This window comes from Phaenicophaeus curvirostris, chromosome 1, assembly GCF_032191515.1.
Source record: "Phaenicophaeus curvirostris isolate KB17595 chromosome 1, BPBGC_Pcur_1.0, whole genome shotgun sequence".
Taxonomy (NCBI): Eukaryota; Metazoa; Chordata; class Aves; order Cuculiformes; family Cuculidae; genus Phaenicophaeus; species Phaenicophaeus curvirostris.
Window position 1 is genome coordinate 23,231,450 of NC_091392.1, and position 14,613 is coordinate 23,246,062.

Here is a 14,613-nt window from a genome sequence, read left to right on the forward strand (position 1 = left end):
AGCTGAATTAAAACAAAAACCTTCTTCAATAACCCACCATGTGAAGTTCAGTTCCAGAGACTGGGTTTTGAAAAGCAGCACCAGGAAGCTCACGTTGATATTCTCTATACTGTATATTTCTTGTGGTAAAGGATAGGACATGAGTTTGAGACTTTTGATCTGCCCTTTTTTTGTAAACAATGCATTATTTTTTTTAGCAAACATCCTTCTCCCCCTAGTTATTTAGTTATTGTAGCTTTTTACTGCTTGAAGTCAAGGGGGTGTGAGCATTGGTAGCTGCATATTGCATTTATAACAATTGGAATGAAAAGTATTTTTAATTAATGAAAAAATTGGTGTCAAGAGAAGGAATTTTTCAAGCAGTTTTAAAAGTTTTTGAATTTTAAATCTCTGCATATTTCAGCAGGTTTTCTAAATTAAAGTAGCTTAGTTTGAGCAACTGGAGCACTTCTAAATAATTAAAGCAATGTATTTTAAGACATTCTGCATTTTTAAAAAGTAAGCAATTTAAACTTTTCTTAATTCTTTAAATTCAATGCCATATAAAAACCAATTGAAGCACTCCCTGCCAATAACTTTATTTCAGTGCATTCAAGGTTATCAGCTTCCGTACAGAGCTAAAAAAGGCAAAATGAAAAGTACCTTTGAGGCCTGTGCATTTGCATGTAACCTCTTCTTAGTATGGATTGCAGATCTTTGGCTGTGCTTGAATTACAGATGATGTGGACTGTTTTGTAACCTTAAGCTGAAGGACTAACTCCCTTCGCTTAAGCTATACAGAGTATACTCCATGATCTAGAAGTTACAGGGTCATTCTCCAGTGATAACCAAGATGACTATAAATGAGGAGTAAAAGCCTTTGATCATATGGGAAAAGATTTTACATTATTTAGTACATTTGTAAATCAAAAGCAATCATTCAGAATGAAAGATTTCCATTTACTTGACTTTTTTTTTGCTGATGAAGGAAATGAGCTTTAAGCCTGACCCTTTAAAAAAGAAAAGACAACACTTCCTGATCAGATAAATGAATTTTATGCAATGAAGCTCCCAAATACTGGGGGTGTGAGATACGTCTCTGCCAGTAGCTCTACCTCTTTGCCTTTGGGCAACTGATGGCTTCATAGTATTATCTTGTTACATTCATCCTTCTATTGCCCCAAGCAGAGAAAAACAAATGTGAGAAATGTGTATACTGGAAAAGATTCCAGGCAGGAGCTGGTTTCAGAGAAAGTGAATTAATGAGCCCAGAAGCAAAACTCCCCTGTGACTGAGTGTCTTTTCTGATTTGATGAGGAAAAGCTGCTTAGTTTAGTCAGTGCAGCCACAGAACCCTTTGGGCTGTCATAGTTGCCAGTTAATAACTCTCATGCATTGGGAGATTGATTCAGGTTAGCGTCTTGTTCTGTTCCAGTTTCAGAATTTGAAGCTGTAGGACAGAATTAAGACTCTGAAACAGAGGCTGTTTAGTGACCTGCGTGAAATGGTTTCACTAACCAGTTGATGACTGCTCTGGGTATCCCATCATGTCATAAAAGAGCTGCTTTCTTCCAACAGGACAACAGCCACATCTTACGACTCTTGTTCTAAGATGATTTGCCTTCAAGGTCTGGCTGAGTTGGGCTGAGAGAGAGATTTGTATCACACAATTCTGGGCAAGTGAAGTGTAAAGGTCGGCATCTGAAGTCATCCAACCAGGGTTTGCTTTACAATCAAAGACTTTAGCATGTGATCCTTCTGACATATTTTGTAGGGGAATGTTGCAGGATGAGGTGAAACTGACCCTTCAGGATCTCCTTTGTCTCTGATAATGGTAAAGGTAGTTCTCGTGCTTAGGTCAGATCTCAACATATACATTTAGTCACACAACTCTCAAATCCTCATTCCACTCTTGCAACAGGATTTCTCATGAATATGTGAATTTTCATGTTCTCGGGGACTATGACCAAAGTTGCCCCTCCTACTTTTGCTTGCTGCTAGTTAGGTTTTTTAGCTTGTGGTAGTAATGCATAATTTCATCTGTGCTGTTGTAATCAGAGAAGTTAGTTAAAAAGGCTGCAGTGACTGAAAGATAGATATGACTCAAATCATAAATCTCATGTTTCACATCCTTCACAGCCTCATAGTGTCACATTTCCACAAGTTTGCTTCTGAACCTTCTGTAAGAGAGTTTTATAGTTGTTACCTCTTCCCAGTTAGATTGAATGCTGAGGAACCACATATTGCCAAAAGGAGATTTATGGCAGCTTCCCAGTTGACACTCAGTTTGCTGACTCCACTTTTTACAGATGTATTGTGAAGTGCTGCTTAAACCTTCTCTACTGCCTCCACATTTTCAGAGAGTTTCAGCTACTGTGGGCTTTTGACTTCATTCTACAAGCTGTCTGCTCTAGCTGGTGTATAAGTGTGTTGAGTCTTTGATCCCACTCAGAGCCAAGCAATATGAGTTATAGGAGCTTTATTCAGCTCTAAGTAACATGGGCATCTGCAGCATGAGAGGTTGCATTTGACTCTTAAAATAAAAGTGTTTCTTGGAGGTATTCTCAGGTCCTATTGATATGCAACCTAGCTGAAAAGTGTATAAGGTTTTATCTTCTTTGACAAGTGCTTATAGTTGCATTTTCTTTTTTTCTGCCTTCTACCTAGTGCATTTTTGAAAAATGCATCACATTTTTCAGTGCTGCATTTTCCACCTATATCCAGCTCTTCACTTTTCTGTTGACTATTCAGTTCACCACTCTGAGGAAACTAAACTCTGCAACAGCCACCCCACTGACTTCACAGCTTCTGATTAATAGAATGCTTTTAACCCTTTGATATACTCACACTATATAATGGGAGCTTTCCCATGAACCAAATATTAGAAAAATGCTTATAATGCCATTTACTACAGTTGGTGCTACAAGGTGGATGTCTTCATGCATCCTTGAATACAGGAATTGCCTTATTCATTTACTTCTGCATTTTTTATATTTGAAGGAGCAATTATAGTTTGACACAGTACAATAAACAATCAGTGTTTCCAACATAAAGGAAGAACTCACAGAAATTCCTCATACATTAGTCCTCTCCCCACTTAAAGAATTCCATTATAACAAAAAATAAACTTTAACTTGTAGATGAAGACTATGCACTTAATTATTTCCTAGCTAACTCAGGGTTTTTTTACTTAATAGAGGCAGAATTTTTTAAAATAATTACAAAAGAACTGCTTAAGGCTGGTTGAAGCCAGTCAGGTGTCACTCTGGAGGAAAAAACCTGAACATTTAGCCAATTACCTTGGAAATTGAATGCTCACAATGTGAGAAATGCTTGTTAGCAATTCTGTATGATTCATTCCATGTGTTAGAGAGGAATTCGGAGAAATAATTGAAAACTAGTCTTTTACCTTTAACCCTAGACTTTGCACTAGGGCATTAATATTCAATTGCTTAAAACGTTTTTGCAATTTTAGCTTTCTTTTTCTGTTTATGTTTATATATATATATGCTTATTAACTTCATTGGGGAATGAAAGGCAGCATGGAACTAAACTGTTACTCTAATCTGAGCAGAACAATTTTATTATTTATTGCCACTTGCTAACTAACTTGTTAAGGTGTAGATGAACCTATACAGGTGTTCCATGTATGTCAAATTAGAAAGTTGTATTATTTTGCATTTAAAACTAAAGACCAGAAAAAATCAAGCAGAGAAGGGATGGTGCAAAAGGACGCAAGTGAGGATGAATTCTGTCTCAGGAAAAAAACAGAAATGGTTAAAAATCAGATATAAAAATTGCAATGAATACTCTTAAAAATAATCATATCTAGGCAGAGGATATAAACACAATAGTTCAGATAAAAAGTAAGGTGTAAGACTAAAATATGATAGAATAAATGGAACGTGTAACTGTAAACATGCGTATTGATATTGCATGTTGACAAACACGCTAAAAACTTTCTAGAAGGAAAATGCCAAGGTAGAACACTTCTCAGAGTTACAGAACATATCTGTAAAGGATTGCTGTTGTATCTTAAAGGAAGCCTGGATTCAAGGAAACAAAAATAAGTGTTTTGGGAGTTCTGGAGTTTTATTCCAGGAACAGGGTCTTTGAAGTCTGATGCTCAACATAGCAATCAAGTGATAGGACTTTAACCCAAAGATCAAAATGATCCATGTATCTGTGATTCAGTGAATTGTAGGCTAAGCTCCACTAGTTATGTTGATGGACACTGTTTGTAGACTGAATGCAAACTGTTCAAACACAACATATTAAAAGCTCAAACTATGTCAAAAAGCATTTTTGAAAGACTGCTTCTTTCCCCTCTCCTTCCTGCATGGAAACATCCTAAATTGTGTTGTAATTTAACAAGAGTGAAAGATGTGAGGCTATTAAACGTAATAAAGTCATGCTCCAAACCACAAAGTTTGATATTCATGCAGAAAATTAGAAGGAATACAAATTCTTGCAGTGTTAGTGCAAAATCATATGGCAGACTTAAAGAAATTCGGAAGACATAAAAATTGTTAATAAAAACACATTATGCAGGAATTCTTTCAGAAAGCATTGGATCTAATAAAAAAAGAGGAACTCAGAAAAATTAGTTACAACAAAAAGCCAAATAAGTCTGTGTGTTGATCATTTCTGTGGTGGAACATAGAGAAGTTTTCAGTTCCAAGACTTTTTCAGTAATCATTGAGCCTCAAAACTTTTGCTGTTACTTAGGTGGTAGCAGAAGGGATTTCAGAATGAATCAATAAAATTAATAGTATGAGATCACCATGGTTTGCTAATTTTCACCTAAATTTTAATTGAAATAAGATAAGAAACTACCAAACTATTAATTGTCATTTTTTCTTATGTGAAACTTATACATTATAATGTATATAACAAGAATGTACAAATAAAAATTATAAATTAGTTTAGTCTTAATCTCAAAGGAGCAGAAAGTGGCAAGTGTGACACAGAGTTTGAAAAGTGGCTCCATATCTCTGGAGAAATACAACCAGAAAACCTACCTTCTGTACTGACAAAACTGGTTGGAATTAAAGTAGTAGATATGTGGATATATGAAGAAAATAGAATATGAATTTGGTGTTCTCTGAGAGGCATAAAATATGTAGGTAAAAGTGATCCTGTTGCTACAATAAGAAAAGTAAAAAAAAAGTGAAATTATTCGGGGCAACAATACAAAATTTAAATGTAGGAAACAAAGGATAAAAATAAAGGATTGGTGTTTGCAGTGGGGAGTAATTGCCAGTGGGATTCCATGGGGATTGATGATAATAACTGTGCTGTTCGACAGAGTCATTGTTAGTGTGGAAGGGGGGCTGAAATCCCAAGGTGCTAAAGTTTGCTGATGTACTGGCAAGCTGGAGAAACCATGTACAGTACTGCATTCCCGGGTGATAAAATGACTGTTGAAATACAGTGTAAAGGAAAGTAACACAAAAGGAAAACCTTAAATATGCATATGACATTGTAGTGAGTGTCTGCTGTTTCTCAGAGGAGAGTTTACAGTGTGATTGTGGGTAGATCTCTTGGAACATCTCAGCAGTCAGCAGTGGGATAAATAGCAAACAGAGTTTTACCAATAATTTGGAAAGGAGGAGGGCAAGGTGGCAAGTGTTAATTAGTTTGCGAAGCCCTTGGTGAATAAAGTCTGCCAGTGGGATAGTATATGTGATTCTGGTCACCCCATCTCCAAAGGGGTACAGTAGATAAAGTTTAAAATATTTTAGCTAGGAAAAGTGACAATTCAAGAAGGAAATAGTAAATAAAACCAACAATAACATGGACGGGCTAAACAGGAAATAATTAATCACTGTCTCTGGCCAGTATTCACAATTATCACTACTCACAGACCATAATGCAGGAATTCAGGAATGTTAAATTCCTTTAAAGAAACCAAATAAACTATTTTGGGGTGACAAAAGTACATGGATTTTAGTGATTTGGTGGACTACTGGAAGAAAGATAGGAAGGAAGGATGGAAGGAAGATCCTATTACACATATTCATTTGAATGCAACCTTCAGTTCTCAAAGTTTCTAAACCCAAATATTAGAGAAATCAAGGAGAGTGTCCTGGGATAAATATTGTTTGTATTTACCCTTTTCTTATTTTTAGCTGCCAGTTACTACCAGTAGCACTGGCAGTGAGCTAGCTGGACCTTCGCTCTTGCACAGTTTAGCTGGTCTTGTGTCTTGGCAGTGAAAGGCTGGGACATTGACATAGCATTTCTCTGGGATGGGAATGTGAAAGATAATATGTAATTATTTAACTAGAGGCTGCTAGCTAGAAGAGGCAGCCAATACACCGAACAAAGCTCCAGTAAAGGAAAGTCACAGACTTTCCTCCTCATACTCACCTATTAGGTTGTTGTAGAATTGCCACTTCTGAAAACGAAAAAGAATTGCCACATCAAAAAAATGCCTGCTGCACTTAAATCTTTGTTCTGTATCAGCTGGAAGTTGGGTAGGTAGCACCCCAAGCTTGTGGCAGTTTTCCCTACTTTCAGTGCAGTGAAACAGGTTGGATTCTGAATATCCTTGTAATTAAGGATCTGCAAGTTCCCTCTGGGAACTCTGAATTCCTTCCCCCATTCATTGCTACTGGTAAAGCACAGAGAATGTATCTTCAGCACGTTCTTCAGACAGCCAAACCCATAGGTGTGATCTTTTTCAGAGGCAGACATGCATTTCAATTTTAGGGAAGCAAAGGGTTAGAGATGATAAGTGATCCCACTCACCTGGAAAATTACAGCATACATATCTCTTAACATATTCCTAAGGCTGAAAAGCCAGGAGCTTGGTGCTAGGTAGCTTGTTCTTGTGGTCAGAACAGCCTTGCCCTAAACATTTATCTGCAGTACTTCTTGTCTTTCTTCCCTTGGTAGGATATTAAATTAATGAATCTGGTAAAAGAACTCGTTCAGCCACAGGGATGCCCCTTTTATTGGAAAAAGTGTTAATATCCTGCACCATTTAATTTCTGTTGCAGCCTCCATTGTCTGCGCTAAAGGAATAGCTGTGAAAGGAATAAGGACACACTTTAGCAACATATGACAGGAAAATTTCCCAGTAATCCATCAAATGCAGATCCCCGATCCTGGAAATTGTGTGTGATCTGATGGCAGAATAATAAACCCCGAAATTTAGTGCATCCAATCTATAACACAGTTAAAGCTTGTTAGAAGAAACCTGGATTATTTCATTTTAGTTTCAACTGGCATATCACATTTTATCTTTCATTTCATGTTAGTAAAGAACTCATTCACTTCATGTAGTCCACAGAATGTTTTGGTTTTAGAAATTCAGTGAGTTTGGGTAGGAAGACATTTTGTTTCATGGTTGTAGATCTGCTATATGTATGCCTGTAGTGTTTTTGGTTTTCTCTACTTTCTAACTCTTACGCTGCCTGTGATTCCCTGAAGTAGAAGACTCTGTTCAAAGCCATCAGCTAATGATTTTTTACCATTTGAAACAGAAAAGAGGGGCCATCATTATTTGTACCATTGTGCATATGTGGTCATTAAACTCATAAGTATAGCATATATGCCCCTAAAATTAGGATAGAGGATGATAATATTTTTGTTCAATTTTTAAGCATATTGTGACTTTACCTGAGAAATATTATTTAACAGAGAAATGTTTAACAGAGAAATACATACCTTATATTTTATGTACACTAGTATCAGAAAAATCAAGTGGATACTGAGTGCAAGAAAGCAGAGCAGAGGGTAAGCACTTTTTATCTATTTTCTGTGAAAAATGTGCTTATTTTAACTTCCCTGTCAAAGAGATCCAGTTTGCTAGAACTATTGGCCCTTGGCTTTTGATTCAGAAAAACTAGAAAACAGAGCCAGACTCCCCTTACAAGTTCCTGCAGTGCAAGTTCTTTCTTTTTCTCTTTTCTCTGAAAGTGTTGTCACACACAGGTGGAGAAAAGCTAAAAGGAAAGAATGATGTTATCATATTGAACACAGTATTTTTACAGGGAGAATCTGACTATCCAAAAAATATACTGGTATTTATACTGTAATTTGTTATAGACAGCCTCGAGGAATTTTAAGACTGATGTGCAACTTTTTAAAGTTAATTTCCTTGAAATATGAAGGAAAATTTGAAGTGTAACATGTATCATCCTGTCCTCACCTCTCTCTTTAAGTTAAGGAAAAGGGACCCCAAGTTTTGCAGAATAAGCTGGGAAGACTAGCATCAGTGAAGACTGCTCGGATGATACATCTGGTATATTCCTTTCAGGATTAATTCTACTTAACAATGCAAACTCTTAATACTTTTTTTAAGATCTCTTTTGTGTATTAGACTGAAAAATCTGATTAGCTAAAGGGAAGTAAATGAGTTTTAACAATCTTGTAGGTGACCAAGATGTTGTTTTCTTTCGGATAGCTTTATTAGGGCTTTTTGTTCTACGTGAAATCTAAGGTGGAGAATTTAAGTGTAGCAGCTCCTTCTACTGCTTCTCCAGTTTATACTTACCCTATTTTACTTTCTAAAATCAAGATCTTTTTATAACCCTATTTCTGCTCTTCCTTGAGTTAGCTGAAAAAGTTTGGTATAAAAATCAGTTGAAAGTCAGAATGAGAAAATAACTTGAAATGAGTTTTCTTCATAAAATTGGGACTGCTGTGGCATTTGTAGACATGCTTGTACATCTCATACAATTTCCTACCTTATTTACCTTTCAAGTGGAAAGATTATCTCAAGTGCTGCATTACAACACTTTCCTCTGCTCTGTGTTCTGGCATTTGCACATTCCCTGCTTCTGCACCATATTCAGTTGTACAGAGCAGTCATGTTCTCCATAAATGAAGGTCAAGAGATCTCGTATACAGCTCAGTGCTGCAAAAGGACAAGCCATGAAGAGACACATTTAGCCTTAAACCTATGAGCTGCCACTGCAGACTGTGCATTAGTGTATTAGTTGTGTTTATTTATGTGTTTATTTATTTACTCTACTGAGCAGTATAATAAATATTGCAGTTTTATTGTCCCTTCTAACAGAAGATCTCCAAGTGTTTGGTTGTGACATAGGTACTGTCCACAAGTTATAACAGTATTATAAATTATAAAAGAGATCATTACCTCTTGCAGTGAGACTTCTATTTTCATTTTAAAACATTCATGTCCCAGACTGGCTTTTATTAAAAACCCTGGGAGATGAGATGTAGGACCTGAGTGTCACAGTCCCCAGGCTGTTTGGCTTGCTGGTAGAAGAATGCATAGTTGGACAGGGGAGCCATTAGATGATCATGGGAGCCAGTAAGCTTGGTCATGTTCTGCAAGCCACTAAAAAGATAGTAATCATTGTTAATAAATTACTGCTACTGATGTAATGTAACTCATTTCTATGTATTCTCTTCCCCATCTGCTTCATCAGAATATTAATAACGAAGGGAAAAAGAGGTGAACAATTCCTCTGGGCAAAATGGCATGCTGTTGGCGTTTATTCTGATGTCTTGTTTAGGTTTACAGTTGCTTTACAAAAGTGCAAAATAGCATAGAATCACTTCAGTGTGATAAGAAGCAATGGTCTAATGAATCACTGCTGAAGTGTAACTGAAAAGGAGAAAAATAATCTAAGGAAGAGACCATTTTTTAGAAGTTTAGTTTCCGTTTTCTATGAGGAGCTCATTCAGTTTTCAGCAATTCAAACTTAATCCTGCTTTGCAAACATTTTTCCTTCTGTGTACTTTTAAGTATGACCACTTTAAGCTCCTTCTCTTGGTCCTCTTGTTAATGGCTTCAGATCTATGTTCTCCATCTGGATCTACACGTAGATCCATGAAGTCAGCAGGGAAAAGAGTGAGATTTCCAAGTAAGAAACTCTCTGCTTCTGAGTATAATTCCACTCTACTACACTTCCATGAACTTGTATTATCTACAGTGTGTTTGGAACTTGGTATTATGCTTTGTGTAGTTATTTCTCTGTGTGTGTATGTGCAAACACACATGTGAGCAATATAGGTACCCAAGTCCATACTTAGTCGAGTATTGTCATAGCTCACCTATGCATGGAACTTGAATTAGATTATCTTTATTTTAAAGCATGTTTCTCTCTGTATTTAGAACAAAATTTCTATTTTGTGTTTCACTGCAAAGAAGAACATTACATATTTGCTTGTTTTCTTCTGCCTGAACCGGTGATATTGGTCAGTTTAAAGTTTCTACGTAGGAAGAAAAAAATTAATATTGACAGGACATATGTCTAGGTGCAGAATGTAAGGGCTTGAATCTCACAGTCCAAACACCTTACTGCAGCTTATACGTACATACAAAAATCGATTTTTTTAAACCAAGTTTTTAAATTTTAGTGGATCTACTCAATGCACATTTTTTACCATGTTTGCATTCTTCAAAAACTGCATTGTAGCATTACATCATGCTGTTTACATTAAAGAGATTTAATGCGGAAGTAAAGAGCAATTTCAATAATTGAATTCTGGTTCTGATAACGCCAGCACATGTGATTACTTGGGATTTGTGCAGTCCTTAGATATGTACATTTTACTGTATTATATGCAAGTTATAAAATTTCAGGTGATATAATATGAATGGAAATTTCAAATTTGAAAAACTAAGTTGAAGATGTCATAACCAACCACCTTGAATGAGAAAGGTAGTTGGGTTAAAAAGGTGCATTCAGTTGAGCACTACTAGGACAGTTTTCTTATTGGTGTACACACAATAAAAAAACGTCAAGAAGTACAAGATTGAAAGAGAAGCCATGACCATCTGTTGAACTGATAACCAAGAATCCCACGTTGGAACCAGTGTGTCATGTTGGCTGTTTCTATGGTTCATTACTATTAATGCTTTCAGCCAATGAAAATTTCATTTTCTTAATGTTTTGTATTTTTATATCATGTGTTTGCAACCGTCTGATTTTTGTTTCCAATTTATAAAATGGCCCAAATATTTTTTATTGCCTCTGGCCATTCTGTTTTGGAACAGCCAACAAAAGGCCAGCAACAAAACCAAAAAGAATAATTTTGAATGTAAAATCTGTTCGATTTGAAAAAAGATCAGTATGTTGGTTCATCAAAATGTTGCCAGATCACCTGTCTTTCCCTTTTCCAAGAGAGTGGATTTTGAATTAGGAGGCTTGCAAAACAGGTCAAAGAAGAAATTTGTCCAGGTTACTTCAGTTGAAGGTTCAGTTTATAATTAGAGTGTGCATTTCTGGTCTAGAACAATGTAAATTGCACCCTTTCTTATTTAATCAGGTCTTCTGATCGTTCATTGGTTGTCTGAGTTCAAAAATGTCATTGAAAAATCCAGACAAACAAGACAGTGACTCACACACCCTGTGGTTCAGGTTAGGTAAAGACAAAGGGGGTACTAAACAACAGAATAAACTGTGTTTTAATGACTGACAGCACTGCCACTATGGATTGTTCCTAAACAGTCTAACTTGATTTACAAGAATTCAGTGTAAATATAATTCGTTTCTCAAGGAAGTATTTTGTCATTTATAGTTTAGAATAAAATATATGGCATGCAGAGGTTTATTTTAATTCAGTAACGTCATGTTTGTGCAGCAATAAAAGAATAAGAAAATGTTTCTGAGAAGGCAGAGATATCCTGGGGGAGCTCTCAGCTTCCCCCTGCAGGCCAGCTGGAAGGAGTGATTGCTGTCTTCAGGTCTCCTGTGGGTGCCAGCTCGGGATGTTTCAGGGATCCTTCCTCCAGCCCCAAGACTAAATTTTCTTGAATCTCTGTGCGGTAATACTTTCTAATTTTGAATGTGCAAAAGTACCTCACCCACAGGTAATTTAGGAATACACCTTCAGAGTGAAGGGATGAATGTACAGGCTCATAAGTGTTTCGGGGACATTTCTTCGAAGACCTGATACCAGGTCTCCCATTTGGAGTAGTCATTCTGCCTGCCTATAGTTGTGCAAATAAGGACTCGCTGAACTGTACAGTCCAATGACTGCCTGTAGTTTCAGCCAGAAATATGACTGAAATGAAGCCCACCTTTAAAAATGTGTTTAGAAAGCTGTTTTGCCTCCATTCTTCAGCATGAGAAAATCTGTTAAAACAGGTTTAACTGTGGGAAACTAGCGGGTTTCTTAGTCCCTGACATCCCTTTTGCACAGGCAAATGTTCACTTTTTCAGAGACAATGAGGAATCTCGATGTGAGTGCCTCAGGACAAAGTACTGGCAACAGAGCAATAGAACTGAAGCTGGAGTCTCATGATTATATTTTAATAGCTTTCTTTTTATTTTAGGATACTTAAACATAGTCCCCCAGGTTAGCCCAATCATAGTCTCCAACGTAGCCTTGTTTTCAGCTATTAGCAGGTGGTTTTTAAAGCCCACTTTAGATGATATGCGGGGCCCACATAGTGAAGTCAATTGTTAGACAGGATATAATTTAGAGTTCAGCTCTTCCTCTCAGTTTGAAATAAAATGATTACATTTCAGGAAAGCCTAAGGGAAGAATAAAAGTTTTATATCAAAAGTTGAATATTTTCTTTTGTTGTACGCTCTTCTTTTACAGAAAATGGTATTCATTTAAAATAATGCATGTTCTGATGTATTTGTAAAGGCACTACTCTGAATTAAAAAGAAATTCATAAAGTATGCATGTATGGGAGAGGAAGATTGCAGTCTTCATCTGAGTGTTTAGCCCATTCTGCTTTGTTCATAGAACAAGAATTTTGCAGAGATGCATTGTATGTAACAGGTGGCACGTGGTGTTTAGAGAGCAACGGTTAAGATGACAAAACCCTCTGGGGCTCGTCTCCACAGGCAGGTTATAAAGCCATATTACAGCCTCTGTTCCAGACTGGAAAATGGTCTTTGCCTGTCTTTAAACATGTTAAAAGTGGTTCCAGGCAATTACTCCACATAATTATAGTTCTGGTAATGCCTGTGGTGCCTCTCATTTCTTGTATCCCAAAGTTATACAAGGGCAGAGGTCATTTGTATAGTACAAAGTTTTAAAGCTGACGTGGGTCTTAAAAATAGACTGAGTAGCCAAGATATAAACAGAGTAAGAAGTGAAGAGTAAGATATGAGCAACAGGATCAAGTTATTTTCCCATAAGGTCAGCTAGCTTTTACTGTTGATATCAATGGACCAATGGACCTGTATTCCAAGGACCAGTCAATTGGGAATGAACACTATTCCCTTTATGATGGCTGAAGGTTCACCAGCCCAGCTGAAGTGCATTTACACCAATGCACGCAGCATGGGCAATAAGCAGGAGGAGTTGGAAACTATTGTAGGGCAAGGAGACTACGACGTAGTTGCCATCTTGGAAACGTGGTGGGACGACTCGTATAACTGGAGTGCAGCTATGGTGGGGTATAAACTCTTCAGGCGGGACAGGAAAGGTAGGAGAGGTGATGGGGTAGCCCTCTGTGTAAGAGAGGACTTTGATACCCTCAAGCTCGATTATGGTAATGATGGGATCGAGTGCCTGTGGGTTAAAATCAGAGGAGCCCACAAGAAGGCAGAAGGCTGCCCAGGGAGGTGATTGAGTCACCCTCCCTGGAGGTGTTTAAAGGATGGATGGATGAGGTGATGAGGGGCATGGTTTAGTGATTGATAGGAATGGCTAGACTCAATGATCCTGTGGGTCTTTTCCAACCTAGTGGTTCTGTGATGCTGTAATGGGGCTTTTATCAAGGATTCCCAGGGCGTGTTTTTAAAACTAATGTACCTATTAAATACAATTCCTGGAAACCTTCTAAAAGCAAATGTGTATACGCTCTGAAATTTCTTATAGGAGTTCACCATATTAGCCAAATGAGCATAGATCTTCTTTTTCCAGCAGCCATCAGAAGAGTCTAAAGCTGTAGTTAAGTAGCCTGCTTTTATGCCTGTTAAAATAGAGTGCAAAACCTGTTGTTGTTACTAAGGAGAGTAGTCACTGAACTAGCAAGTTAAATTTTTCTTGTTATTTTATGACAGAAATAAAGTTTATTTCTTCAGTATATTTTTCTGTTTAGAAAAACAATCTTTCACCTCTTAGCATTAATGCATAGTACTGCCTTAAGGCAGTGGTAACAATGTGGCTTTACATACATTTGCCTAATGTCAGTGGTGCTTGTTTTCATATGTGGACACTTGATCATGGAAACCTAGGTTAACATCACGTCCTTTGCCGTCTTACTGACAATAATGCATACAGGCAGTAATAAGTACTGAGATTGAATAAGGATTTAAGAAGGATGGATGCACATCATATGGGATGTTGAAGGTTTGTATTGAATTAATATTATCTCTTCCAAAGGAGATGCATTGTTAATGTGCTGTTATTCCAGATTTCTAGAACTACTGATGTGGTGGGGAAATTAAGAAGACAATTAATGGCCACAGAAGAAGAAGACAGTTTATCATATCCTCCTCTGAATGTGACCACTGGGAATTTTACATGCATCCTTTTCTACGCTAGTAATTTCAGGCTCAAAGCCAACAATTCAGTTCTTATAGATTTGACAAATGCAACATTTGTAACCCAGAATGTGGATGCTTCTTCCTCTGAGTGCTCAGACTTCAACACAACGTGAGTAGCACAAGAAATTTCATATCATAAAACATTTGATTCTCAAAGGTGATTATAAAAGTTGCAATGTCAATTTAATACTAGTTTAAT

At 37.0% G+C, this 14,613-nt stretch overlaps 1 protein-coding gene across 1 annotated transcript in view; it reads left to right on the forward strand.

Annotated features, from left to right (window-relative positions):
- The window catches only part of LOC138717334 (V-type proton ATPase subunit S1-like), a 50,959-nt gene that overhangs the window by 21,576 nt on the left and 14,770 nt on the right, over positions 1 to 14,613 (forward strand). The window contains exon 7 of the mRNA XM_069850852.1: positions 14,282 to 14,523. Within this exon, the coding sequence (XP_069706953.1) occupies positions 14,282 to 14,523 (242 nt within the window). The remainder of the gene's footprint in view (positions 1 to 14,281; positions 14,524 to 14,613) is intronic.